The sequence below is a fragment of the Limulus polyphemus genome, unplaced genomic scaffold, assembly GCF_000517525.1.
Source record: "Limulus polyphemus unplaced genomic scaffold, Limulus_polyphemus-2.1.2 Scaffold2941, whole genome shotgun sequence".
In the NCBI taxonomy this organism is placed as follows: Eukaryota; Metazoa; Arthropoda; class Merostomata; order Xiphosura; family Limulidae; genus Limulus; species Limulus polyphemus.
The window spans coordinates 107,692-134,580 of record NW_013668551.1 but is presented as its reverse complement, the minus strand read 5'-3'; the positions used below and the strand labels follow the sequence as shown (position 1 = coordinate 134,580).

At 38.0% G+C, this 26,889-nt stretch overlaps 1 protein-coding gene across 4 annotated transcripts in view; it reads left to right on the top strand.

The window, feature by feature from the left end:
* LOC106468264 (LARGE xylosyl- and glucuronyltransferase 2-like) overlaps window positions 1-26,889 on the top strand; it is a 96,390-nt gene that overhangs the window by 11,072 nt on the left and 58,429 nt on the right. For 2 of the 4 annotated variants that reach the window (XM_022396600.1, XM_022396602.1), the window contains 3 exons: window positions 4,830-5,007; window positions 12,389-12,517; window positions 22,565-22,632. In XM_022396600.1, the coding sequence (XP_022252308.1) occupies window positions 4,830-5,007; window positions 12,389-12,517; window positions 22,565-22,632 (375 nt within the window). Of the gene's footprint in view, window positions 1-4,829; window positions 5,008-12,388; window positions 12,518-22,003; window positions 22,054-22,564; window positions 22,633-26,889 lie in introns of those variants that run through there. The other 2 variants (XM_022396601.1, XM_013928683.2) reach the window with 2 other exon arrangements.

Here is a 26,889-nt window from a genome sequence, read left to right as displayed (position 1 = left end):
CTCTGGGTGTCGATGGCGTGCTATCCTCCAAAATGCAATATACACTTATAAAGGAGTGAGACGTCAAATTTTAGTTCACCCTTCAGCTGGGAGCCCTCAACCTATCCCCGTGTGGATGTCAGTACCCCATGGCTGACCTTTGGATTTAGAGTAGAACCAATCAACATAAGTCCTCACACATGGTTATGGTTGTCCATATTCCTCCCTCAAATATACTCCTTTTGTGTTGTCGGTCACAGTGGAGGTGAGGGGATTGTTCTGGTTCTGTCCTTTTTGCTATTCCTCATTGTATCTTATTCCAAGGATGTTGTTGTTTTTTGGATGGCTCTAGTCGTTTTCGCTGTTGGGGGAGTTGATTTATATTACATAGACATCCTTTTGATACTGGATGTTGGGTCCCTGGATCAATAGATCAAAGCTAACACATGTGTCATGCTCAGGAGTTGAAGTGGTTCTAGATTACCTCGGTCTCTTAAACTTGAGGTGAAGATGATATGAATCTCATCCTACCCCTACATGGATGTCAGTTCCCAGCGGCATCAGTTTTGGATGTAGTTGACTTACCAAGTGTGGTCCATTGTACTCTAGCTACTCTACACCTGAATCCATTATTTTACTTACCTTTTTTTTGTAGGATTGTGTTTCATATATATTTACATGATTAGGATCACTATCCCGCCACAGTTCTCTTTCACTTGGATATGCTCCTCTCTTTTTCTGCTCCTATATAGTACAACTTTCACAGATGGGCAAAGAGTATACCAGGTTTGGATCTGACTCTCTTATTTCCAGGGGTATCCTTCAGATGCTTTCAAGTGGTACTTCTGTCATTCCCTCACACTGGTCCCGCCACCTAATCAATATCGGATTCTAGCTAATCTTGTGAGAAGAAGAAAATACTGTATTGTAAGTTATAATTTTCCTATACTGAAAATGTATTTTCAATAGGTACTTTCCTCCTCTCACACTTCCCACCATTATTTCAGGTTAGTTAGGCTAGGTTATAGATAGGTTATGGCCTGATCTAAGTTGTAATGAGATTGATCAATTATGTGGGTAGCACTAGTCACTTTGGGTAAGTGCAATGTTTCTTGTAAACTCAAGAAAATTGGATTTAGATGGTCTTTAACAGGAACTTGAAGGAGTTGTAGTTGAGAGAATCTCGTAAAAGTGACAGTCCCATGTAAGTAAAAGCAAGGGCACACACACTGTATTTGTGTTTAGTGTTATAATTAACATTATTCATGTTGCATTTCACTTTGTATATAGTCTCATTATTCCAATTAATATCATGACTTAGGGAGAAAGAGATTTAGCATTACTTTGTGATTGATATTATGACCTAATCTCCAGTTATGATACAGATTTATCTGATAGCTTAAAGGTTAGCCTCAGTTTTACCTGAATGTACCACATAAGTAACTGCTGAACTATTAATTGATATTATCAGTTATCTGTGAACATTGATTGCATTGGTTTGTATTACTTATCTGATTAATCCAAGTTCAGACAACTCAATTAATGTCATGAAAATAATCAACTAATCAAAATTTCCAGTTATTATTGGTTTTGGTTATTACACCTGACATTAGTATTTCTCATTGTTATTTTTGATTTCTTCAAGGTTATTCTGCTTAATCAATTAGTGTGATGACTCACAATAATAATAATAATGGAAATTAGTATTTCCAATTATTACAATTTTATTCAAGTAAGCAAAATTTTAGGTAATACAGCTTCTGTTTGTGCAAATGCACACAATATTATATATGTTTTGTGCTTATACACCACTATCGAATTTGAGGAATCTGTGGTCATTTGGTGGTTACATAACTAGCCTGTTGTTTATGTTTATCTTGTATTTCCAAATTATAGTGTAGCTTAACTTAATATATTGCTTACTTATTGAAAGCTACAGACAAAACCAGTGTTACTTAGAATAAGATCACAGTAAGTTATGTCAAATTAATATTCATTATTCTTTAATTGCTCAAAAATATTGTTGATCACTGAAAACTTGCTTAGTGAACTTTGTCAGAAATGACTAGATGTGGACTAAAAATAGTCTACTCATGTGTAACATTTTATTTATCATGTGGTTGTTAATTGATTTCCACAACCAGAACTGTTTAATTATGAATAGCTCTAGCTAGATAAAAATAACAGAAAAGGGAAAACAAAAGTCTGGCTTTCATCACATGCCACTTAAACAATGACTGGTAAATTAACCTTAAGTTACTTGGTTTTATTGATTTCTCAGCAATCACATGTGTTTCTACAGCTCCTTCCAACCTGTCTATAAAAATGTAAAACGTCCATCAATATCAACAATTAATTGCTCAAAAGCATATGTTTTTATACTTAATTTGTTAATTATATTTTAGTTTTATGCACTGATGATGGAATTAGAAAAAAAAAATCCAAAATGTCTGTAATTTAAGATTTTTTCATATTACTGGGATTTTAATATTTCTTATATTTTGATTTACACCTTATGAATCATTTTATTCTCAGCAAAGAGGTCATCTAGTATTATCACACGTTTTTTTGCCAAATTTTTTTTGAACTGTCTTTGTTTTCATAGGATCAGAATGAATTTGTTTTCACTGAATTATATATATTATGTATCACACACTGCGACAAGAATCCCTTCTAGTTTTATCACATGAAGTCTAAGGGTATTTAATTTTTAACAAAATACGAGTTCCTTTAGTTTTAGTAGAGCAGCCTTATGACAAATTGTAGGGAGAAATCTGCAGAATGGTATTATTCATTGTTTCAGTTTGATACTGGTTTTTTACTGCTTACATATATGATGTATTTTCATTTCCAACAGTTTAGGATTAAAAAGTAACTTAATGGTAAATTGTTGTGCCTGAATGTGCCCATCATATTAAACTAAAGGTAGCTTAAACACGTTTTTAAAAAAAACTTAAAACAGTTTGAAAATTGGAGGATTAGTCTCATGTAAGAGTGATCAGTTAATGAGTATAACAAGTTTACAATAAAATGTTGAAAGCAAAGATACTAAAAAGTAAGTCTGGATACTATAGGCTTTTTAAACTTCAACACTAAGAAGAAACATTTTCCTGAAGTGGCTGATGCCATATTTTCTTACAGAAACTACTTGTAAATATGTTGCAACTGCACTAAAAGACTAGCAAAAAGTATAGATTTTATGTGTTAAAATGAAAAATTAATTTACACTTACATAGCTTTATATGAGCTATTGACAGACATTGGAAGCATAAATTCACCAAACTATCAAGTCTTTTCATAACACCACAAGCCAGGAAGGCACTGTTGAACCGTTAAGTGCCCTAGTTTCTATGCTCTTGTATGCACATCATTGGTAAAGTTGACTTGGAATTGTCATCAGCTTTATGAATAGCATGTGAAACAGTAGTAAAAGGAGAAATGTTTGTTTCAGTTTCTTCTCAAAACACAAAGGTCACTGATAATGTTAATTGCCATTGGTTTTGATAGAAGTGATCTGTATCTTCCTTTTATAAAAGCATGAAAAACACTAAGGAAGTGTGATGTCTGTTGCTGAAACATAATGTGTCATAGTGGCCTTGAGCTGCAAAGCACAAATAATGGGTAAAAATTGGCTTACTTTTCATTTAACAGAATAATATATTTTTCACAATGTGCCTCTGTAGGTCTTGCAAAACACTAGTGAAATGAAGTTCTTGTTTGTTAGAAAAAAACAGTGTGTAGTAGTGACTTCCAGCCACAAAACACACAAATTAACACTAAATTTGACTTTCTGTCAGTTCCAAGGAAATAGTGCATTTTTTTCATTTCAAATCAAGTGGCACTTAGAACACTTACCAACTTTTCCATTGGTTAAATAAAAGAAGAGAGTAGTATCAACTTCTGACAAAAAAAACAACACATAAATCATGATAAAGTTGATTTTCTATTTATGTGATGGAAGGAATCTATGTTTTGCAACTCCATTTGCAGAGCATATGAAATATAAATACAGCATGTTTATCGCTGCCTTATTTCTCAAAGCATACAAATCACTGGTAATATTGATTTGTTAAAACAAATAGTGTGTTCTGTTGTCCCTTCTGCATACATGTAACACATCAGAATTGAAAGTTAAATTGGTCAGGTAAAGAAATGTATTTATTGCAATCTTATTTTGCACATGTTAAAAAAACTGGTCATGTTGACTTGTTACTTGTATTTTGGTCATATTCTGTAGGTCACATTAAAACACTTGTAAAGTGGAGTTTCTATTGGTATGATGAAAATATTGGCCTTCAGCTGCAAAACATACAAATTGGTAATAAAATTGACTTGTGGGTTTGACTGAATAATTGTGTTTCCTATAATCTTAATCAAAGTGCAAATATAAGGTTTAATAGAAATTTTACATGTCTATATATGTATACTTTGTTATATAATAATTTTCCTATTTTCAAAGGTTTAGCAGCAACACAATAATGTTGAAAGTGAAGAAGTTTAAAGTTTCTTTTAAAGTGTTGTGGTGCTAAGTTATGTTAGATAAAAATGCTCCTTTCGGTAATTGTAAATATAATGGGCTACAAAAATTGTGATTTGCAAAAAAATATACAAATTTCTAATGAATGATAAACAGTTTTGTCAGATGCATAAATAAAGCAATTCAGATGATTTTAGCTCTTTTGTTTTATGAAGTGATGTTTATTAACACTGATTTACATGGAAGATTAAAATTACATTTATTAAAGTATATTCTATACATAAAGACATTATCATGTCATAATATTTTTAATTACATCTTGTTAGTTTTAGTTGATTTTACACACTAATTTCATGAAAGACTTATTTTACAGAAAACAATCATCTAGTGTACTGAAGGGGTTCTCTTGGAATCATATTTCAGACCTAAATTTACTTTCATCTGAAGTTATCCCTCAAAACAAAGTAGATTCTACAGGATGGTGGATGGATCATACAAGATGGGAGACTGGAATCAAATGTTTTAACCAGAAACAGACTCTGTGTTCAAAGGTACATTGTACATAACATAGAACAACATTTTTTTTTCTATTAACCTGCTGAAAAGATTTTACATTGTTAGAGTACTGATAATATTTTTAGATTTTCTTGTGTATAACATAAATGACTAAATCATTTAAAATGTTTTTGGTAATGTTTATTTGAAGTGAACTTGCTGAAAAATAATGAACACCTTGCATTGATAGCTTTCATTAGTACTTTTTAGTCTAATTTATGCCAAAAGTAAATTACCACTATGTTTTCAAATGTATGTAAAGGAAATTGTATGTTTAAAAAAAATTATATTTATGTTACTTGTATAAACATGCTAGTGCAGTGATTCCCAACCCTTTTATGTCATGTAACAACAGTCAGACCTTTGAACCAGGGGCGTACCCATGATGTATTTATATTGTTAAAAAAAAAGAGGCAAATATATAAAAATGTTGAGTGCTGGCTAGTGTAATATGTTGGTATTTCACTCAGACTAACTAATTACTCTTGTCATAAGACATTAGTATTAGGCCTACTATAATTTTAAACACCACATTTTTTTTTATGTAGTCCATTAGAAATTTTCAAGAATTAGAAGAGTGTATAATAATAGTATTCAAACCACACTTTATTTGCCAGATCCATTGTTGATTATGCATTTCGCTCAACCCAGAGCTCTCCAGGCCAGCTGGGATACAACAAACACAACAGTGGTTGGAACACTATTTATATAAGCCATTTGTTACAACAACAATTGTTAGGGTGTCAACACCTTTTGCAAGCTGGCAAAGAATCACTATAATTAATTATACTTGTCATATGATATTAGTATATAGTGTTTAGGAATATAATAGGCTGAATACTAATGTTTTCTGTCAAGTATAATTAATTAATATCATGCTTTGCAAGCTTGTAAAAGGTGTTCACACCCTAACAATTCATTGAGACTTCCACTTTTTAGGTGTGTGGTTTTCTTTTAAATGTTATTAAAAGGTTCTCGCATACCCTCAGAAAGGTCTGTGCATACCCCAAGGGTATGATAGGATGAGAATCACTTGCAAGGCATCTGGACTCTCCACATCCCTTCTTTCCTGTTTGGTCCGTCCTTTGTTCTTAATGGCTTATCAGTAAAAATGGTGCATTTTCGACCATTGGTCTCTGTGCCATAGTTACCTCCCTTCTTGTCTTAGTGTTCCTTATATTTCAGGATTTTTTTTTACCTGTATGTTCAATTATGGTTCATCTATGTCTACCATTGCTGGTTATCAGACAGCCTTATCTACTACTTTCTGTTTTTCTCTTTCCCATAGATTTTTTCATCCCCATATCCTGTCTCCTTTTGTCTCCTTTGCCCAGCTCATCCTACACCTTTCAGACTGGAACCTCAATGTGGTTCTCCATGGCCTTAGCCAACCTCCTTTTTTGAACCCTTAGCTACCTGTTTCTTATACCATTTGCCATTGAAAACTTATATGTCCCTCCTTTATGCCTTTGGTCATCATCAGTCTGATATTTTCACCAATGATGTTTCACCTCTCCTTTCCCACTGTACCTATGCTCTCCCATAACTGGATAGTAGTTTTTTCCAAAATGTTGAAAGCTCATGAAAAGGACATCATATTGACATCTATTTCCCTCCCATCCATTTTCTGTAAACCTACTCCAGTCTGGATCATCTTTTCTGTCCTGTTCGTGCTCTTTGGTGTTATGTTGTTCACACGGCTTCCTTCTGTGGTTCCCATTCCTGCCTGTTTCACCATTGGAACCCTCCCTTTACTCGAGACTTTTCCACTGTGAATCTTATGGGTTGGACTCGTCAACTTATTCAGTTGGCTTATTCTTCCTAGTCTTCCAATTTCCATCATATTTTCCAAGTATCCTCTCACCAGATCCATTATCTTCTCCCTGGCTGCACACTTCTGTTGTCTGTTGGAAATGATTATCCAGGTTAGCATGTGGACCACACTACACACTTTCATCACTCATTATCTGCTTCATGTGGCCATCTCCTTCTCCTCTAAATGCTGATTACTGCTCAATGCCATTCTACACACCTCATTTAAACTGTTTGTGGGTGAGTATTTTTTCTATTTCTTTATTTCCATTACAGTGACCAATTTTACATGTTGGATCCTGCTCTGTGGCGAGTGGTGTCTGTCCAGGTATACTAATCTATAAATCAGCACTGTCCAGCCATTAAGGTCTATAAGGCTTACTGTTGAGATGGGGTGTTTTGTATGAGTGCTAGAGGTTTCCTTGCGATGTTTTGCTTCATAGATAAGGTCCATCCCAGACTATACCAACCCATGGACTATCATGAGTAAAGCAGTGTCGGGATTGGTGCCCATCCCTCCCATCCTGGTTGAATAAATTAAGACCGCCCTGCTTTTCAAACTAGGGTTTTTTGTGGTCACCCATTGCACTTGCTCCGTTGCTGCATTCCTCTAGACTCCTTACAATGTTGTACCCCCCCCCCTCCATGAGTGGAGTACATGAGTCCTTGCCACTTATCAGCTTCTAGCTCCTGGGGTGGTAGGATGGTGGTGTACTCACCTCCTACTGTGGACTGAATATAATTCTCAATGTCACCACATAAAGCTCACCCCTCCGGCTGGGATCCAACATACTTCTGCTGTCTGGATGTCGGTTCCTAGGTGGTCAGGTGTTGGATTGGGTAGAACTGGTAGGGATGCTCCTCCTACCATAGACTAGAAGATAATTCCCATTGCCACCAGATTTTAGACTGGAGTTGACCCACCATGTTACATTCTCCTATCCTATCATTGCTTAGATGTTGTGTTGCAAGGTACCTGATGTTGGTTGTGTTTTGGGTTTGTAAACATATACACTACTTGGGTTTTCAGAATGGAAGTGCAATTTCTTTTCCAATTCCTGGGCTTGAGGTGAAAATGGTTGGGACCCTCCTCTTACCACGGACCAGATGACAGATACCCAATGCTGCCTGGTTTTGGACTGAAGTTGACCTGCTGTTTATGGTCTGATGCATTCTAGCCATTCTACACCATCTAGTATGTCTAGTTATTTCTCATCTACTGTTTCATAATGGTCTGGTACATCACCCTCATCTTTTCACCCATGAGTCTCCTCCTCTGCTTCCTGGGCAAGCCAGTTTACCAGAGATTCATTTACAATGTATGGACATAGCTGATCAACATGTGCTACATGCTTTTGCATATCTCTTGATGACTGTAACAGACATCAGAGGATTTATCTAGCACCTTTTCTGTCATATGGTGGTCTTTCCTAGCTGTTGACATGGAATATTGTACGTGTCAATTAAAGTAAGTTTAACAACTCTGTATTCTTGTGAACATTGTGGGATATCTGTTGTAGGGAAGGACCATACATCACATCTACAAGGAACAAGACTTCCCACCCTAACATGAGCATGGTTGCCAAATAACTTGTTGAACTCTGCTCACTTGTGCAGTATGCAAATGTGATGTTTCTCTCAATCAGTTTGGTCAAGATTAAAAAACTTAGTAAGCATACACTTGATAATCTGTGTTTCCCATTCTAATAAACTATCAGACTGGAAGTGATAAGGTAAAGTGCATGTTTTCACCACATCTAACACTTTGCACAACTGAAAGAACAGTGCTTTGTTTGAAGCTTGTTTCTGGTCTATTCAAGGTCTCCAAACTGGGCTATTCATTATTTTTCCAACACATCAGCCCAGGATTGTGCTGACATATCAACCAATAGATAAGTGTTAGCCCACTTCATAAAGTGTTTGATGACCATGATATATACATTTAACCTTGTTCTGTCTGCATAGGTAGTCCAATAATATCCATGACTATTCTCTGTAGAGTAGAACCAACAATCTGCTGTAGTTTACTCTGGGTAGCACACACCCTACAGTTCTGACACCAGTGCTGTACATCTTGACTGTAATGTGGCCAGTAGAACTGCCAACTACCTTCTTTGTGTGAGTAATGCCTCCTAGACAGTCAAAGATTCACCTTACCATTCACATCCACTTTATCTTTTATGAAGTTTGTGTTAACTGTTTTGAGTGATGGTTATATCATGAGATCTACCATTGTTCTGGCCACTTCTGTATCAGCCAGGAACTTTATCTCAGACCCTAGTACTCTGAGAGACTCATACTAAGACCCACCCAGCTCTGAGGTAGCTGGGCTGTCCAGTTGACCACAAAACTTTTTGGTTCAAGCTGCTTATTACATTCCTCCAAGTCAGTGGCCAGACACGATATGGGCTTTGTTATTTTCCAAAATTTGTAGTGGCAGTGTTCATTGCCTGTTGTTAGCTTTCTTGCAGTTAACTTGAAAGTGGCTAAACATTCCATAGGCAAAGCTAATTCTCTTCCAGGATGACATCCAGGCAAAGGCAGCATCACCATAGGAGGACCAAGATAGTCTTGCCTATTTACTGGATTCCAGTATGGTGCATTACAGTGCCAGAATATGTGGTTGGTTAACTCTTGGATGGGCATAATGTGCTTACCTGGATAGGATATTCTGTCTGAGGTACAGCCACTTGGTTGTCACTGCAGGATTTTTTCCTAGTTTTGTAACTGATTTGAAATTACCACTTTGTACTAAATTGCTAACAAAACAGCCTCCCAGGTGATGACTCATTGTTTCACTGGATAGGCCTTGAATGAACTTGTCAGTGAGGATATATTTGCAATTTGCTGAAGCCATTTGCATAGTTGCCCTGGCTTTCTTGAACACAGGCCTAATGGATTGCTATATTTTCCACTATCAAACTTTCTATGTAATTTGTCATTGACTATCTCACAGTCCCAAAGTTGCATCTTGCTCAAATGTTTGGTGGTAGTATGGTTTGACTGTTCACACTCAGGATCAGGTGTTGTGCAACCTGTTTTGGAGATCAGCAATTTGAAGCAGTTAGCTGCCTGAAACACTTCAGGAAATGGTCCAAATCATTTACTGCACCTTTGATGTCAGGAGCATGATTCGTTTTGCATCTCTCATGGGGACACTTGATCACGGCCAGAACCTTTCCCTCATGACATAACCTGACCAAGATTTCCTCAGTGTTTCAGGTACAGCATTATAGACTTTCAATTATAAACCTCTTTTTAGGTGACAGAGCAATGAGCTGTCATTGGTAGCTCATCTATTACTTCTGTATGACCCCAGGCTCTCAGTGACCCTCTGTCATCCCAGCAGTATATCTCCTGGTATGGAAGGGCTAACCAATGTTCCATAGTTCAGAAATTTCACCATTTATGCATGCCAGCTCTTCTGTTAATGAGATTGCTCTTATTAGTGGGCATTGTCTATCAGTGGCACCTCCAGACTCTCTTGACCATTCTAAATAATTGTGTGATCTAGGGCGAGACATTGGCTAACAATAGTCTCTATGGAGACCATTCTACTTGATCTCAGACTTGCCAGACAGCATAGCACTTTGACAGTTCTCAGTCATCTGTGCTTTCATTGCATTGAGGTTGATCCTCTGGGAAGAGTGTGATGATCTATTCTGGGTACACAAGATGTCAGCAGTTCTCCTTCTTGATTCATTGGCTGTAATGAGATGGGAACCATGGACCTTAATCTGTATAATACTTTAAAAGTAGTGAAATGCAAGAAAAACTTTTGGCATTTAAACTGTAACTTTTAAAATATTATACTCCATATATAGCATTTCAGAGAAACTTTTGTCTCTCATTGTCCAGCCCAACTGATGAGCTTTGGTATTGAATGAAAGGCAATGATTTGTGGTAAACAAAAGATAGATCTGAAATGCTATTTTAAACATTTCTGATTTTGAATCTGAAGTGAGCAAATTAAGAGTAATGTGGGTAAAAATACATTTGCAGCTTAAGTGATTTTAATCAAAAGTTTTAGGCATATTGCAGTTTAATTGTTAATGCCTTTTGGCTTCAAAACTATAACTTTGAATTATTATACTACATGTACAAATAGTGTTTTAGAGAATCTTTTGTTTCTCATTGTTCAGCGCAGTTGCCAATTCTGGTTTTGAACAAAAGACCTCTTTTATGAGACAATAGATCTGAAATGCTATTTTTACATACCTGTGATGTTGAATCAGCAATGGGTAAATTAAGAGAAATTTGGACTGAAATATCTGTAACTTACGTCAGTTTTATTACAAATTTCTTCACTCTTTGCATGATATTTTTATAACCATGCTTTATTAGTTTCTTCCATAGCCACCTTCTCTGTCTCTTTCATATGCTAAGAAAGCCATGATTCCCTATGGTCTCCATTATTGAAAGACCTCTTTTTGACCTTTGGTTTTTTAACAATCCAGAAATCCTAAGCATTGTCCTAAAAAGGAATTCAGTTTGGTATTATGTTTTTTTTGCTTCTTCCTCTTTTGAATCCTTAGCAACTTGTTGCTCGAACAAATTTTCTTTTATTAACTAGCAAGCCCATGTCCCTCATTTACAGGGACTTTGTAATGCAAACTTAATGCTTGAACTACTATATTGCACTTTTTCAGTTTCATGATCATTGCCACTGTAATGCAAGTTTAATTTCTTTAACCAAGTTATGAATGGTAATTAGTAGGCCTACTTATTTACATGCTCTAATGTAAATCAATACCAAATTTGTCTCTTGTTGATGGATCTTCACCAAATTAGGTATGGAGGCTCATTGGGTCTATAGGTAGATACATATAAATTGTCAGTTTTACATTTTGCAGTTTTTATGGACAGTTTTGCATTTTTTACGATTACATATAAGGGAAGCAACTTTTAATGATGTAAGATAACCTTTCATTAATGATGAACTTACATAACTTCCATCCAGGGGATGGGTACTCCAGCTAGTTGAAGAATATGTTGACTTGTATTTTACATTTAATTATGTTTTATAAAAGTTACATAGATTATTATCAAAGGATGTTATATGTCAAAAGGCTATTATTTTGCATTGTCATGTTCTGTCTTGTGAACTATTAGATTAATCTGTTCTTGATTAAAGTTTTATTTTCTACTGAGATTTTGTATTTTAAGTGTGACTTATATGTTTATTTCTGTATTTGAAAATTTTATCAGTGTTATAGAGTTTTTCTGGTATTGTGATTTTGTAAATATAAAGAGCAAACTGGAATCATTGTCAAAAGGTTGTGCTACATGTGTTACTGTGTGAGTACAGAGGCTTGAGTGAGTTATCTCTTTCTTGACCAATAAAATGATTTATTTAATTGGATTTTAAATTTTAGAGTCCAGAATGGCCATGATGGCTTGAAGATAAAGGGGAAGGAAATATGTATCATGAAGGCATATTACATGTTTTCTACCCTTTTATTTAATGTAATTAAAAAAAAAAATTCATGCATACAGGTATATTTATAATAACACAGAATCTTGTATTTTATAAAACAATTTATGGAATATGTGTATTTTTTCTAGGTTTTAAGTACATCATGTAAGCCTGACAGAATTCGAGCTATCTACCAGCATGTTGCAATCAAGAAGGAAGTCAAACTTCAAGGATTCAATTTCTCCTTGCAAGCTGCATCTGATCCATTTGATTCTCAGGTGTTTATTAAAGCAACCTATTATTATTTTCAGAAATATTGTCATAGAACCTTGTGAGATTTATATTAGAAAAATTTAGTGGTTGGGGTCCTGGCAATGCATAAAAGTTAAAAATATATTTTTTGCAGTGACTTTATAATCCCTAACCCAACCTAGAGTATCACAGTAAAATCAAGGCTGCAGGACACTTATTTGTGGCACATGTACATAGTTAGGATGTCTCACAACCTCAAAATCTAATGAAAAACAAATTGAACCATGGTTAAAAATAGCTTTTGTGTCCAAACAATAATCAACATACACCACACAACACAAATCGTCTGTGTGACTGCGCAGTGAGGCTGTTCATTTATGTTTACAATGCAGAAAAGGTTTTATAGGAATTATAAACTACTGCTAACAAATGCTGTGTGTTAATATATGATAATTGATAATGAAGTTTTCAGGGCATATTTTCTTGCAATTCACTTGTGGTGTAATCCATATATACTAATACTGTCACAACATTTATAGGTGGAAATATGTATGGAAATATCAGTAAAAGTATTCAAAACAACTTTTCAAGGTACTTTGTCAAAGCATCTTATATTTTTTCTAATGATGTAATAATTTTGAGTAGATTTTATAAATGAGTTCATCTAAAGTAGCTTTCTATGTCTTTATTGGTTTGTGTGTCCTCTAAGAATGTCAGTGACAAAGATGTTTAGATATTACAAAATAGTACAAGGACTGATAATAATACTTGCTTTGAAAACTAAGACTTTAATTTGTTAATTAAGATGAACGTGCAGGGAATAACTTGTAAAACATGATTATGGATATTAATCACTTAATATGAAAAAATAGTAATTCCTTTCAAGTTACTCATGCAAAAACACTAACTGTAGTTAATTATCAGAATTTTTGGTCAAGATATGCTTTCTGGCTTAAAACATTTACTTAACAAGGTTATCATAAAAGTTGTATTAATATTCAGATTAATTTTCTTTATTTATATTGTTCTGCTTATATAAGCACACACAAAAAAAAGTCATTTTCACATTGTGCTGAAAATAATATTTTTGTGTTCACAGTATACTGACAATGTATTTCTGAACCAAGGAAGATAATTTATAACCTTGGATCAAAAGTTAAATTACTTGGTAGAGAATTGAGAGAATCCTGAAATTATACTTTTTCAAGAAGGAAAGGTGTTGATCATTGTATATATGATGGATAACAATATATGAGCAACTTAGTAAAAATAACAAAATTTCAACAATCCAAGTAATATTTCATACATATTCTACTGACGGTGCTCCTTTTTTTTTATATCAAATACATATTCCAAAACATACTTACCTCTCCTCACACTATAGCTATTAATCGACTTCCAGGGTTTCTTCTTTTGCCCATCTAAGCATTGGTCTGATTTTTTCTCGCTTTCTCCAGTTTTCTATACCCCACTTAATTGCCCTTGGCAATATTTGTCTTGTGACACTCTCCACCTACATCAATGCACCCTCTATCCTGCAATTGAGGGCAATCCTGGACGTTCTGGAGAGAATTTTGATTCACTTTTTCCCATGTCTTCTTTTATTCTGTTGGCTTCTCTGTCACCCTGTGGGGCAATGGTAATTGTATGGACTTACAGTGCTGAAGTCCGGGGTTTGATTGGACATAGCAGATAGCCAAACATTGTTTTACTCTAACAAAACAAACCTACCAGAAATAGAAAAGGAGACCACTTTGGGATAAGCCACCCCCGATTTGGTCTTTCCCCAGTTGTTTTTTGAGCTTGCCCCTTCCTTGATGGCTGTAAGGTCTGGGAGCAAATTTTCAATGTTTCTCTCCATCCAAGGACAATGTAGTTCATGCAGGAAGGTTTACTTCTCAGTTACGTGATAAGAGAGCTATGGTTTTGGAACTACATGATTTAGCCTAATGCCATCAGGTGAAAGCATATTCGAACTCTCAAATAATACATTTGCTCCTCCAAATTTGGGGTTCTAAGGCAAAGTTTGTAGTTAACCTGAATAGATCTCTGGTGGGACAGCAGTAAGTCTATGGACTTACAATAACATCAAACGTGTTGTTTTCCTAACAATAAACTTTGTTGAAAGACTCTGAGGATTACCACTTTCATTGATGACGAGCTGGAACCATTGTTAGCATGCACGTTAGTTCGATTGTCGGCTTCTAAATTCGTCCCTGTTGTTGTTATTTTCTTGATTTTCATCAGCTCCTATAAGGGGTTATAGTTCTGCCCCTATTTGAGGGTCCTGACCTCCAACATCAGCCCTTGGTACATTGGTACCAATAATAGACTCTGTCCATATCCATCAGTTCTGCTGCTTGGTCATAATGCTGTCAGTGGCGTTCGTGATTAATGTATGCCTTTGGTTTATGGGGGCTTGGATCCAAGAATTGTGGTTACCTTAACATGGATCCATGGGCACTGCAGGTCTTTGAGTCAGGATTAGTCATTCAGTTCACATCTTCACCACTGTTATCCTCCCAACCTGTAGGGTTTCCATCTCCCACATATCCTCGGATTTGAGAACTTAGTTCTATGGCTCTCAGAGTTTGTTTGGTCTGGGGGTAGAGAGAGAGAGAGTCGTGCTAGTTTATCTGTGGTTTTATTTCCATTGGTTGTTGAGCCTGAGAAAACAAGAGATTGGTGTCCTGTCATCAATCTTTCTCATCTATATCATTGCCTAGATTCTCCAAGGTTCCCAAGTGATTCATTCCTCAAATTATGTCTGCATTTGTTTACTAGGATTGCAGATGTCCAAGTTCGATGTAGTCAGCTCCTATCTGCACATTGCCATAGTGGTGACATCACGCCACTATCAGCATTTTTTTTGTTTGTGCACAAGGGTCAGTTACTGCAGTTCAGGGTTTTACCTTTGGACTAGCATTGACATCACATGAGTTCTGCCAAATTGTATGAACCTTTCCTCCTCACCTCCATTCCTTAGCCCTGTGCACACAACATTAAATGGATAACTGGTTACTGCTGGCACCATCTTGTTAATTGTCAGAATGTCACACCCAGATTCTACTTTCAGAAACAACCAAGGCAGGCTTCATTCTCAGAGCTGAGACAAGTTCTTGCTCCAATTCAATATATCATAAGTTTGGGTATACTTTTTTCTCATCATGTATCTCAGCCGACTCCCATCCAGGTCCATTCTATGGAACAGGAAGCCTGACTCTTACCCACCTCTCCTTCTCCCACTGTACAGATGTTTCTTTCTATTTTGATAATGTGGGCATCAGTCAATTCCTTCACGCCTCTGGGATGAGTGCACAAGAAATCTTTCAATGGTCTTTATGCAACCAAGGCATCATAAACATTGATTCACTGGATTCCCCAGTTTCCTTATTTGAGATCATTATTCGATCTTGAGGGGTTATTAAGTTGGGAGACAACTAAGATGTGAGTTCCTCTGCCATCACCTTGTTTGGAGATCCATCTCTTTAGGAATGCCTCGCTTCAGGGATGGGGTGCATATGCCGATAGTCAGGAATTCCAGGGTCTACACATGGACGATGAGGCTTACCTACCCAACATTTTAGTTTTTCTTACCCTTCAAAAGGTGATGCTTCATGGTCTGGGCTTATTAAGGGGGAAATCGTCAGACATCACTCTGATAATTCCATGGTGATGTCTTGCATTTCTCACTATGGGGGCATTTGGTCCAGGTCTTCTTGTTTTCAAACCTTGGATCTCCTTTCTCAGGACCACTCTTATCATATCACTCTAATAGCTTGCCATATTCCACAGGTAATGACTGTGGAAGCAGATTAATTGTCTCAACCCAAACAGATTCTCCCAACAGAATATATTTTGAAACACTTGTGATTGCTGGGTTGTCTGCTCATTGGAACACCCAACTACTGGCAATATGGTCTCCAGTACCTCACCTTCTGGCTTTGGCAATTGATGCATTATGTCAGGATGGGATGGGATTACAACTCTAGGCCCTCCCTCCAATTCGTATGTTACCCAAGCTACTAACTGATTTGTTCCAACCCATTGTTAGGTCCTGTTGACAGCACCAGATTGGCAGCTACACCCTGGTTTCTGCTTCTGTGGTACCTTCAGGAGTGTCCACCTCTTCCACTTCTTTTTAGGCCATCTTTGTGGAGGCAGCAATGATCTGACATCGTACACCCAGCTAATCAGAAGCTCAAGCTTCAAGCATAGAGGTTATGCAGTCTTTTGCATGGCATTTGGGTTTAATAATAAGGTTGCCATGTATCTGTCTCAGTCTTTGCTTAGTCCCACAATGGACATTTAAGAACTGAAATGGCACACATATCAACAATGGCGTATTAAGGGGAAGGTGAACCCACTTCAATCAGAAGTGCCAATCATAACCTTTTTCTTTGACCTGGCTCTCTGTCAAGGGGTTTTGCATCTTCCATAATTGCCCTGTATAAGGTGACCTTATTGACTGCCATTCGATACTCAAGACAAAATTTCTTTGAGTCCTCAGTACTCTCCTTCTTCCTCAAGTCATTTTGTTCCAAACAACCATTCCAGTTACCTAACTGTTATATTAAGGTTACATTACACACCCTTTCTTATTTTCATATGCCATGTATCACCTTTACCTAAAGTTTTATTTTTGTTGCTGCTAACCTAGAGACATTGTTGATCAGAGTGAATTGCATTGATTGTACACAGGAAGCTTTTATCATTCTACCTACGTCCTCAGACCAGTTCTATTTCCCTAAGACAATATTAGCTATAGAAGGGGATAAATCATTTTTGCTGATTCATCTGAACACTAATCCTTTGAGATGGATTCCTGTACATGGTGAGGAGTCCTTCCGGGTAAGGTTCTGTATTTTGAGTTACCTCCTCTGGGATCTGAACATCCACCCTCATGTTTGCTGTGCGTGGCGACCCGTGAAAGAATGGAGAATTTCTTGGTGGTTGAGTGTTGTCTGGGGCACTGCAACACACCACTTTGGCCTTGAATTCCTGTAGACAGGTGGCTTTGGGGTGGCCTCCCAGGGTCAGACAGCTGGTCCTGTTGGGCTAGGGTCAATTGAGTACCAGTGTTGAGCATTCACAATGGGTGTTGTGGACATTGTGTCTGACGCTGGTGTTTGGATTTAGTGCTCATGAAACCCTGGTGTTACTGCAGCGTCCTTGTTTGGCATTGTAGTGCATCCACTCATAGAACTCCATAATGGGTGGGGTCAGTGGGCACTGAATCTTTCTCCTTATATTATGGATCCCCAAATCCTCAAAAAATAAAATAGTAAAAACTCAGCTTATTGGTAAACAACATTGCCTTGCTCCTGTACCTTGTTTTTCAATTTTGCATTCCTTGTGTGTAAAACCTTTAGGACAAATGTATCCCTTTTTTTATTCAGAAAGGATTAGAGGGGCTTGCTGGCTCTCCAAAGTCAGTCAAGAAGCTACATTCTGGGGACATCTTGGTGGAAACATCTACACCAAAACACAGCAAACTCTTTTTGAATTTGACGACCATTGGGGATATACCCATTGAGCTTACTCCCCATGGTACTTTGAATTCCTCATGAGGAGTAATTGTTGAGAAGGATTTGAAGAACATCCCCAACTTGGAGATTCTCGCTGGTTTCTCCAGCCAAGGAGTTTCTGCAGTGTGACGTATCTCCACTTGTAAAGAAGGAATTATGCTGCCTACTGGTGTTCTTATTTTGACATTTACATCACCATGTCCACCTGCCACTGTTAAGGTAGGTTATCTGAACTGTAAGGTACAGCATTATATCCCATCCCTCTCAGATGTTTCCAGTGTCAGCAGTTCGGTCAATCAAAGGCATCTTGTCGTGGTTCTATGATATGTGCTCGTTGTGGTGGCAAAGACCACGATGCTTACAAGTGTGAACTGGACACTCACTATGTTAATTGTAGTGGTTCCCACCCCTCTTACTATAGATCTTGTCTTAAGTGGGTGGAGGAGAAAGATGTACAGCATTTAAAAACTGTTAACAACATTTCTTACTCTGAGGCTCGGAAGTTATTTTCTCCTACTCCATCTCGGACATATGCTGCTGCATTATGCTCCACTGCTACAGTGGGAGTGCATGCAAACCTTTCCGTGTCTCCATCAGAGTCTTTTTTGCATCATGTGAAGAGTCTTTTGCCCTCAATGGATAACTGAGTCAACAAGTTAACGTCTACTCCTATCACTATCTCCACCATTCCTTCCAGTGATTGCCTGGGTCCACCTCCTTCAGTCCTGGCTTCCACTGTCTGCTTGGGTCCATTTTCTTCAGCTCCGAGATCCAGAACGATTATTAGATCTCGCCCTCAGTTGCTGGACTCTAAGTCTAATGACAGAGATCTGCCCACTCAACCAAGGGCAGGATCCATGGAAGTCGACAGATCTCTTTCTAGTAAAGAAAAACAGCATGGACATAAACAGAAGGGTTCTCCGTTCAGTTTTCCTCCATCTAAGTAAAAATGGCCACTTTGATACAGTGGAAGTGTCAAAGTTTTCATTCTATTCTGAATGGCATTAAGGCCTTGATTGATTCCTATCCCCTGTGTGCCTTGCCTTACAGGAAACATTCCTAAAACCTGACGATGCAGTCACCTTTTGGCAGTTTTCTTTATACCGGAATGACAGATTGTGTGATGGATGAGTGCATGAAGGAGTGGAACTGGTCTACCAGCACATGCCCACCTTTTTGGGGTCACTCAATACACCCTTGGAGGCTGTAGCCATCTGTGTTTCCTTGGGTCATTCCATTACTTTTTGTTCTTTCTACCTGTCTTCTGGAGAGACTTCTGATTAAGCAGAACTTGATACTCTCATTTGCTGTCTCCCTTTTAATCCTGGGATACTTTAATGGAGACTATCCCCTCTGGGATGGTGATGATATTGATGGGAGGAGTCGTTCCATAGAGCATATGCTCTTGGCTCACAACCTTTCTCTCTTCAATGCTGGTTCTTATTCTTATTTCCATGCACCTAGTCAGTCTTTTACTGCAATACTTTTATCTATCTGTTCTCCTTCACTTTTCTCTCACTTTTCTTTGAGGGTTGACAGTGACCCATGGGGCAGGAATAATTTTCCTATCATTTTGAGGGTGATTGGCCGTGGTCAGTGCCACCTGACCCGAGTGCCACGGTGGAAGTTGGACCAGGCTGACTGGCTCTCTTTTACCTCTCTCTCAGAACTTGATCCTGCTGTCGTTAGTCTTCCATCTGTTAATGACTGTGTGTAGGCAGTAACTGATTGCTTCATTCAAGCAGCTGTTCATTCTGTACCTAAAACCTAGACACGTTTTCCATGGTATCCTCATCTATGGTGGTCTCTAGCCTGCCAGCAGGCACGGAAGCCTCAGAAATGAGCCTGGGATACTTTTTGCTGGTATCCCAATCTTTCCAACCACATCACTTTCCAGCGGGCCAATGCTTATGCTCTGCATGTCAGAAATTAAAGCCAAAAGGATTCTTGGATTAAGCTAACAACTAGCATATCTTCTACCACCAGTTCCAAATTCATCCCCATTCCATCTTGCTTTCCAATGGCCAAGAAGTTGCTGATGTGCAGAACATTGCCAATACTTATGGTGAGAGTTTTGCTCATGCATCAAGCACTTCTGTTTCTTCCCCCACCTTTTTTGCCATCAAGTCTCGAGCAGAGTGATTGTCGCTTTCCTTTGGTCTCTATGACTGTAATCGCTCCCTTACACTGGTGGAACTCAAAATTGCCCTTCATCAGTCGGCGGTACATTGGTTGGACCTGATGATGTTCACCATTAGATGCTGCACCATCTATATCGTGCCTCTCTTGCTATTCTTCTGATTGTTTCTAACCGGATTTTGCAGGAGAATATTTTTCCTGATACTTGGAGCCAGGCTATTGTCCTCCCTTTCTCTGTGCCTGGGAAGGATCCCAAGCTTCCTTCTAATTATTGTCCAATTGGTTTGATAAACTGTTTCTGTAAGGTCTTAGAGAGGATTGTTAATGCTCGTCTAGTTTGGTGCCTTGAATCAAACAACCTCCTCTCGCGCACCCAGTGTGGTTTCTGTCAACAGCACTCCACTGTGGACCACCTGAATCAACTTGAAACCTCAATCAAGGAAGCCTTCCTCAAGAGAGAACATCTTGTTTCTGTGTTCTTTGACCTTGAGAAAGCTTACGACACTACATGGAGGTACGGCATTTTGTGGGATCTCCACTCATATGGGTTGTGTGGCCATTTACCCATTTTTATTCAGAACTTTTTACCTGATAGGAGATTCAAAGTCCATGTGGGTTCAACTTTTTCCTGTTCTTTTACACAGGAACTTGGAGTCCCTCAGGGCTGTGTCTTGAGTGTCACACATTTCATTATCAAGATTAATGCTATCAGTACACAACTTCCTCCTACTGTTGCAAATGGGCTCTTTGTTGATGACTTCTGCATTTTGTGTCGGTCATCAAACATGAGATTTATTGAATGGCAGCTTCAGACTGCCCTCAATATCTTGTGGAAGTGGACCACAGCAAATGGTTTTACCTTTTCTTTTTCCAAAATCGTTTGCATGCATTTTTGCCACCAGCAGGACCTACACCCTGATTTCAAGTTCTGTCTCCTGTGACTCCTGAGGCAAAGCTCATGGGGCTAATTTTTGACTGTAAGCTTACTTTCATTCCTCACAGAGATCAGCTACATGTCAAGTGTACAAGGGCACTAAACATCCTCCATGTCCTCTCTTCCTCCTCTTGGGGAGCGGATCAATGTTCTATGCTCAGTATCTATCGTGCCCTCATTCGATCCAAACTGGAATATGGTCTCTGGCCTATGGTTCTGCCAGGACCTCGGCTATGAAGATGCTGTACCCCAGTCACCATCTGGGGCTTTGGTTCTGCATGGGAGCCTTCAGTACTTCTCTAGTCCAGAGTTTGTACACTGATTCCCATGAACCTCCTCTTCACTTTCACCATTTGCAACTTTCTCTACAATATGCTACCAAGCTTTGATCCTTACCACAGAATTCCACTTGGAGTTGTGTCTTTTTTTCCCTTGGTGGGCCATGCTCTTTCAGAATAGATGGTCTGCAATTCCTTCTTTTGGCCTCACTATCCAGACACAACTGGGTGAATTGGGTCTGGCATTGGATGACATTGCTGTTCCCAATGATCAGCCCATTCCACCATGGCTTATTACCATCTCTAGATGTGACCTTTCCGAGTCATCTAAAGAAGGCAGATACTCCAGATTGGAAGTACCGTTTTCTCTTTATTGAACATTTTGAGACATCACTTGAACTGACATTGAAGGACACTGCTGTCAACATCCTTGCATAACATGCAGTACTACAGCAATATCCCTCACAGGCAGGACTCTAGAAGATCCATGGGTTGCTTTTGTTGTAGAGTATGTTACGAGGAGTGATCCAGATTTGAAGTGAACTTGTTTTTAAAACTTTTGAGATATCTTTTGTATAACTGAGGTTAGTGATGAAAAGAATAGTTATTCTTGTATGATGCTCTGGTTTACAGCTTTTGAAGGTTCTTGAAGATCTATGGGGTTGTTCACTGATGGTGATAGGGTATGTATTAGAACTAAAGATTGTCCTGATATGAGAAATGTAAGTATTGTATTTGGTTTGTTGAAACATATGAATTTTGCTATACTTGTATTTAAGAATGTTTTTGTGGCAAGTATGATGCAGAGTAATGGTCAAAACAATGTTTTTAATTTTACTTGTCATAAGACATTAGTATTAGGTCTATTACATTCTTAAACACTTCATTCTTAATATAGTCCCTTAGGAATTTTCAAGAATTAGAAGAGTGCATAATAATAGTATTCTAAGTACATTATGTTTTTCTTAGGCCTAATAATAATTTCTCATAACAAGTAAAATTGTAATCATTATCCGCTGGTTTATGAAAGATGTACACACCATAAAAAATATGGGTTTGTTAAATTTTGGACTTGCAATTGTTTATATATTAAGAAACTTTTGAGGGGAAAGTTTTATTATTGTTTAACTCATTTAATTGGCTACTTATATTAATATAGTTTGTAAGAGTATACCTTATAAATTTGTCTTTCAGGTTTCAGGTGCCACTTTTGGTGCATATATTTTAGTAAAGCTGTCTTCTGGAAGGTATAACACTGTGAGGTAATTATTTTTCCTTTTGTATTTTTTGGAAACAATATGGTGGTATAATTAAATGTAGCAGTACTGATGTGTGTTCTTTGTGCATTTTTCACTTCTTTGTTTTAACTTACTAATTTTGTATAATACCAGAACTTGTATCATAGTTTTGAGTGATGTTCGATGCCCATGATAATACACATTCTTTACAGTGTCGACACTGTATACTTGAAGAAAGGGAGAGAAGAGAACATGAATAAATTAGATCAGAAATTAATAATAGGTCAATATCATTGTCAGTACCAATGGGATATATACATCTGATCTTTCAAAACAAGAGTCATCTTACAGATCATGATGTCATAGGAAATACAGCACGGATAGAAATTGGTGGTGGATTTTATTATGAGCTATAATTTCATCATGAGATGTTGAGTAAATTTTGGACCTCAGATGTAGACACTAAGTTTGTGTTAAGTGTTTCATAATTTTAAGTATCATGTACAATCCCAAAGTGTATAGTTCTGTTGCTTTTCAAGTTCACAAGAAGTAAAATAACAGGTTATGTAAAGTCCTAACAGTAAAAACGCATCAAGTCAAACATTGTTTCTCTTAAAAAAAACCTTAATTTTTCATGAAAGTAAAAATAATTTAGTTTTATATATAATACTGAGTCAATTCATCAGTATGAAAGCAAATAAAACAATTAAAAAATGGATTGTCATACTCATGCTGCACAAAACAGTGAAAGTATAATTGGAATTCTGAGATGATACCTCACCTATGAACACAGAATAGCTTGATCTCTTGCAGATCTGCATATGAGATTACATTCCACTAGCTTTAAACTAACTTCCAAGTAAAAATCACATGTTTAACGACATCATAATGCAATGACAGCCCTCCACCAATTGGAGGGCAGCACAACCTCCTTGTGCAGTAACTCCTCTTAAGTGCTTATGCTTGAAAAAACTTCAGTCTTTTCCTCACTGTTGTTTAGAACAAACATGTTTTTCAAATTATTAATCAGTTATGTGAGATTTGCGATAGTTTAAGAAACATAAATTCTAATATGATATCTTACCTCATGTAAGCCATCTGCATAATATAATGCAAATGATCATGGAACAATCCTCCACCAATAGGAGTGTGACACAACTCTTATCATTAATATTGCTCTCTCTTCTGTGCAGCCTGTAATCACTTCTTGATTGATTGTCATAGTGATGGGATGCATTTTGACTCGTGCTTAGCTGTTGATTGTTTCTTTTTTTTTAAGTTTTATTTTTTTGCTTTCCATTTACTAGTTTCATAATTTTTCTCGCTGAAGTTTCAAATATTATTCTGAACACATTTTGTTTTTCAATGTTTTTGAAAACATATTTCACTGTTTTGGACTTCTTTTTGGAGCTTCAATTCTCCTTTTTCCCAGTCAACATTACTTGTCAGGAACTCGCAATTCCACTTGACAACCACCACTGCTGCTGTGTCTACTTCAGCTGATCTTCCTGCCACTTCACTGGCATAAGGGCAGACTTTATCTGCTCAAGAAATAATGGCTCTGGTACTGTCTGGTGGAGTAGTATCTACTGTCTCCTCTTTCTCAGGGTATTGGGGTTTCAAGCGAGTAGTTTTGGAGACCATTACATTTGTGGTACTCTGGAAGACCATGCTTTAGGCATATTGTTGTTCTGAATTTCCCTACTTAGACTCCCAGTATTTAGAATTGCTTGTCCCTTTGTGGGGTTTGGACCTTAATACTTCATTTACTTCCACCCAGCCCCAGTTTTCTGAATTTTTCTCACCCTCTCCTCCATTCTGCATCTCCTGTCCTCCCTACACCTGCTATTCATGGTTCTTCATTGTTCCCCTGAGAAGTTCTCAGTGGAGACTCAGATTTACTGTTTTCCACTTTATCATGCCTCTTATCTTTCATCCTTTTCTTGCAAATGTGGCTCCTCTGTTGTTGGAAATTTTTGGGTTGGGATGCCCTTTTGTCATGGGAGTGTTTGCCTCCCTCTTCATTGTGTGATTTATGCATGGCTCCTTTTCTGTGCAAGGACGTGTTTGAGGCATTCCTGACTCTTTGGAAACTAGAGTTGAGTTGGCATGGTTGCATACCTTCATTTCCTCTTTGGCCTCTCCTTTATCCCAATCCTTCCTGAACCTGTTCCTGTGTCTTGCCTTCCTCCTTCTTCTCCCATACAGATTCTAGCCTCTCGTATTCCCAAAGTACTTGGGGCACCATCCTAGTTGCAATGAATGGTCTCTGTGACTACATTGTGGGTTTGGGTCCTGTGGGGGGCCAGGCTCCTCCATTTTTTCCTACATCTGGAGGTCCTTTGCCATGGATCCTTGGGATCTGTGGGTTGTTTTAGAGGGTCTGGTCTTACATTTCAATTCTCCTCCTCCATTTCCCAGCATCCAGTTACCTTCCCTTCCCTTCTCCTCAGGATCTCATTTACAGCTGTGTCTTTTGGAGGCAGTTCAAGATTTGCTTCACAAGGATGACATTGAAAAGGAGGATTCTTCTTGTCTGGGTTTTTATTCCCATCTGTTTGTCATCCTCAAGAAGACTGGAGACTGCACACTGTCATTGATCTTTTGGCTCTGAACCACTTCTTGGTTCTACCTTGTTTCACCACAGAGTCATACTTGTCCCTTCAGTGGGCTTTCATTTCTGATCTATGGAGGAGGTCAAGGTTTTGGATGCATCGAGACATTTCCTTTGTTTCATTCATTGATGTTGTATTTTTCAGTTCCATAATCTTCCATTTTGACTCGCCTTGGCTCCCTATGTTTTTTGTCAGGTGGTTAGGGCATTTGCCCATCTTCCTCATTACATGGATGACTGGCTACTTCTAACTTCCTCGCAGGCTGCCTCTGCCCTTCATATTCAGTTCCTCCAATGAGAAGTTCTTCAAGTGAGTTGGTTGGTGAAGGTGGAGAAGTCTTTCCTCACCCCTATGCAATACCTCATTCATCTTGGGGTATTGTTAAATTACCTACTCAGTTGGGGCCCAACCTTCTCCCCTTTGTTTGCAGGCTATGGAACTACTAGCTCTCAACCTATCCTTTATTCTTCTCCCACTGTGCAAGAAGTGTTAGCTTTTTGGGAACATAGACTTCTCCTCATCCCTATTGGTCGTGCCCACATCTGTCGTCTTCAATAGGATTTCATATGTTCCATATGTCTTTATTTGAGTCACTGGGGCATTTGCCTGCCTTGTTTATTGATTGAGACTGCGGTTCCATTATTACATGGATCATTAACTTCTAACCCTTTCTTAAGTGGTTTCCTTCTCTCACAACTGCATTCTTCTGGTGGAAGCTGCTTGGCTAGACTAGCTTGTCCAGCTTTACAAGTCTTTTCTCATGCTTCTCCTGTATTTAGTACATCTGGTCCTGTTCTTCCCTCCAATCTCAGTTGGGCTCAGCCTTCTACACTTTGTTTACAAACAATGGAATGTCTTTTCACGTAGGTTTATACTTTTTCTTTCACACCCTGCACACAAGGTTTTTTTGCTTTTGGGAACTTTGACTTCCCTTGAATCATTCATTCATTCAGGCTGCATACACATGTTCCTCTTCCACTTGAAATTGCAAGACCAGTGGAATCTTTCTTGGGATCTGTTGTCTTTGAGTGTGTGCTTCCCTTCTCCTTTTATCAAGGATTTGTCTTGGTGGCTCATTTTCACCTATACCATGGTGGGTATCCCCTTGCTGTCCCACATCTACATCTTCATCTCTTCACAAATGCCTTTGTAGAGCTGGGTGGGTGTCTCTGAATGACAACATGGCTTTGAGCATGCAGACTCCAGAGGAGTGTTTACTGTGTGACCACATCCTTAGACTCTTACCTTCTGGGCACTTTCCCATTTTTTCTCTCTTCTCATAGGTCAGTTGGTCATGATCCACTCTGACAATTCCACAGTCGTTTCGTATATCAACTGTCAGGCTGGTTATCCATTCCAGAACTCTTTGCTTCCTTGCATTGTACTTGCTATTTTGGACATATTCTCATTTGGTTTGTCTCATGGCTTGTCATGTGCCAGTGGCTCTGAACTTGTTGGCAGATTGCCTCTCTCAGCTGATCAGAGTTCGAATCACAGAGTGGTCTCTCCACTCTCAGGTGTTTTGCTGAGTTGTGCATGCCTTTTAACTCTCTCAACATGGGGTCAGTCAGTTTGACCGAGTCACATGACCTTTTGTACTCATTTAGAGTTGATATAAATTTAATACTTATAACTCTCAATATATTGGGTATATCTTCATGATATT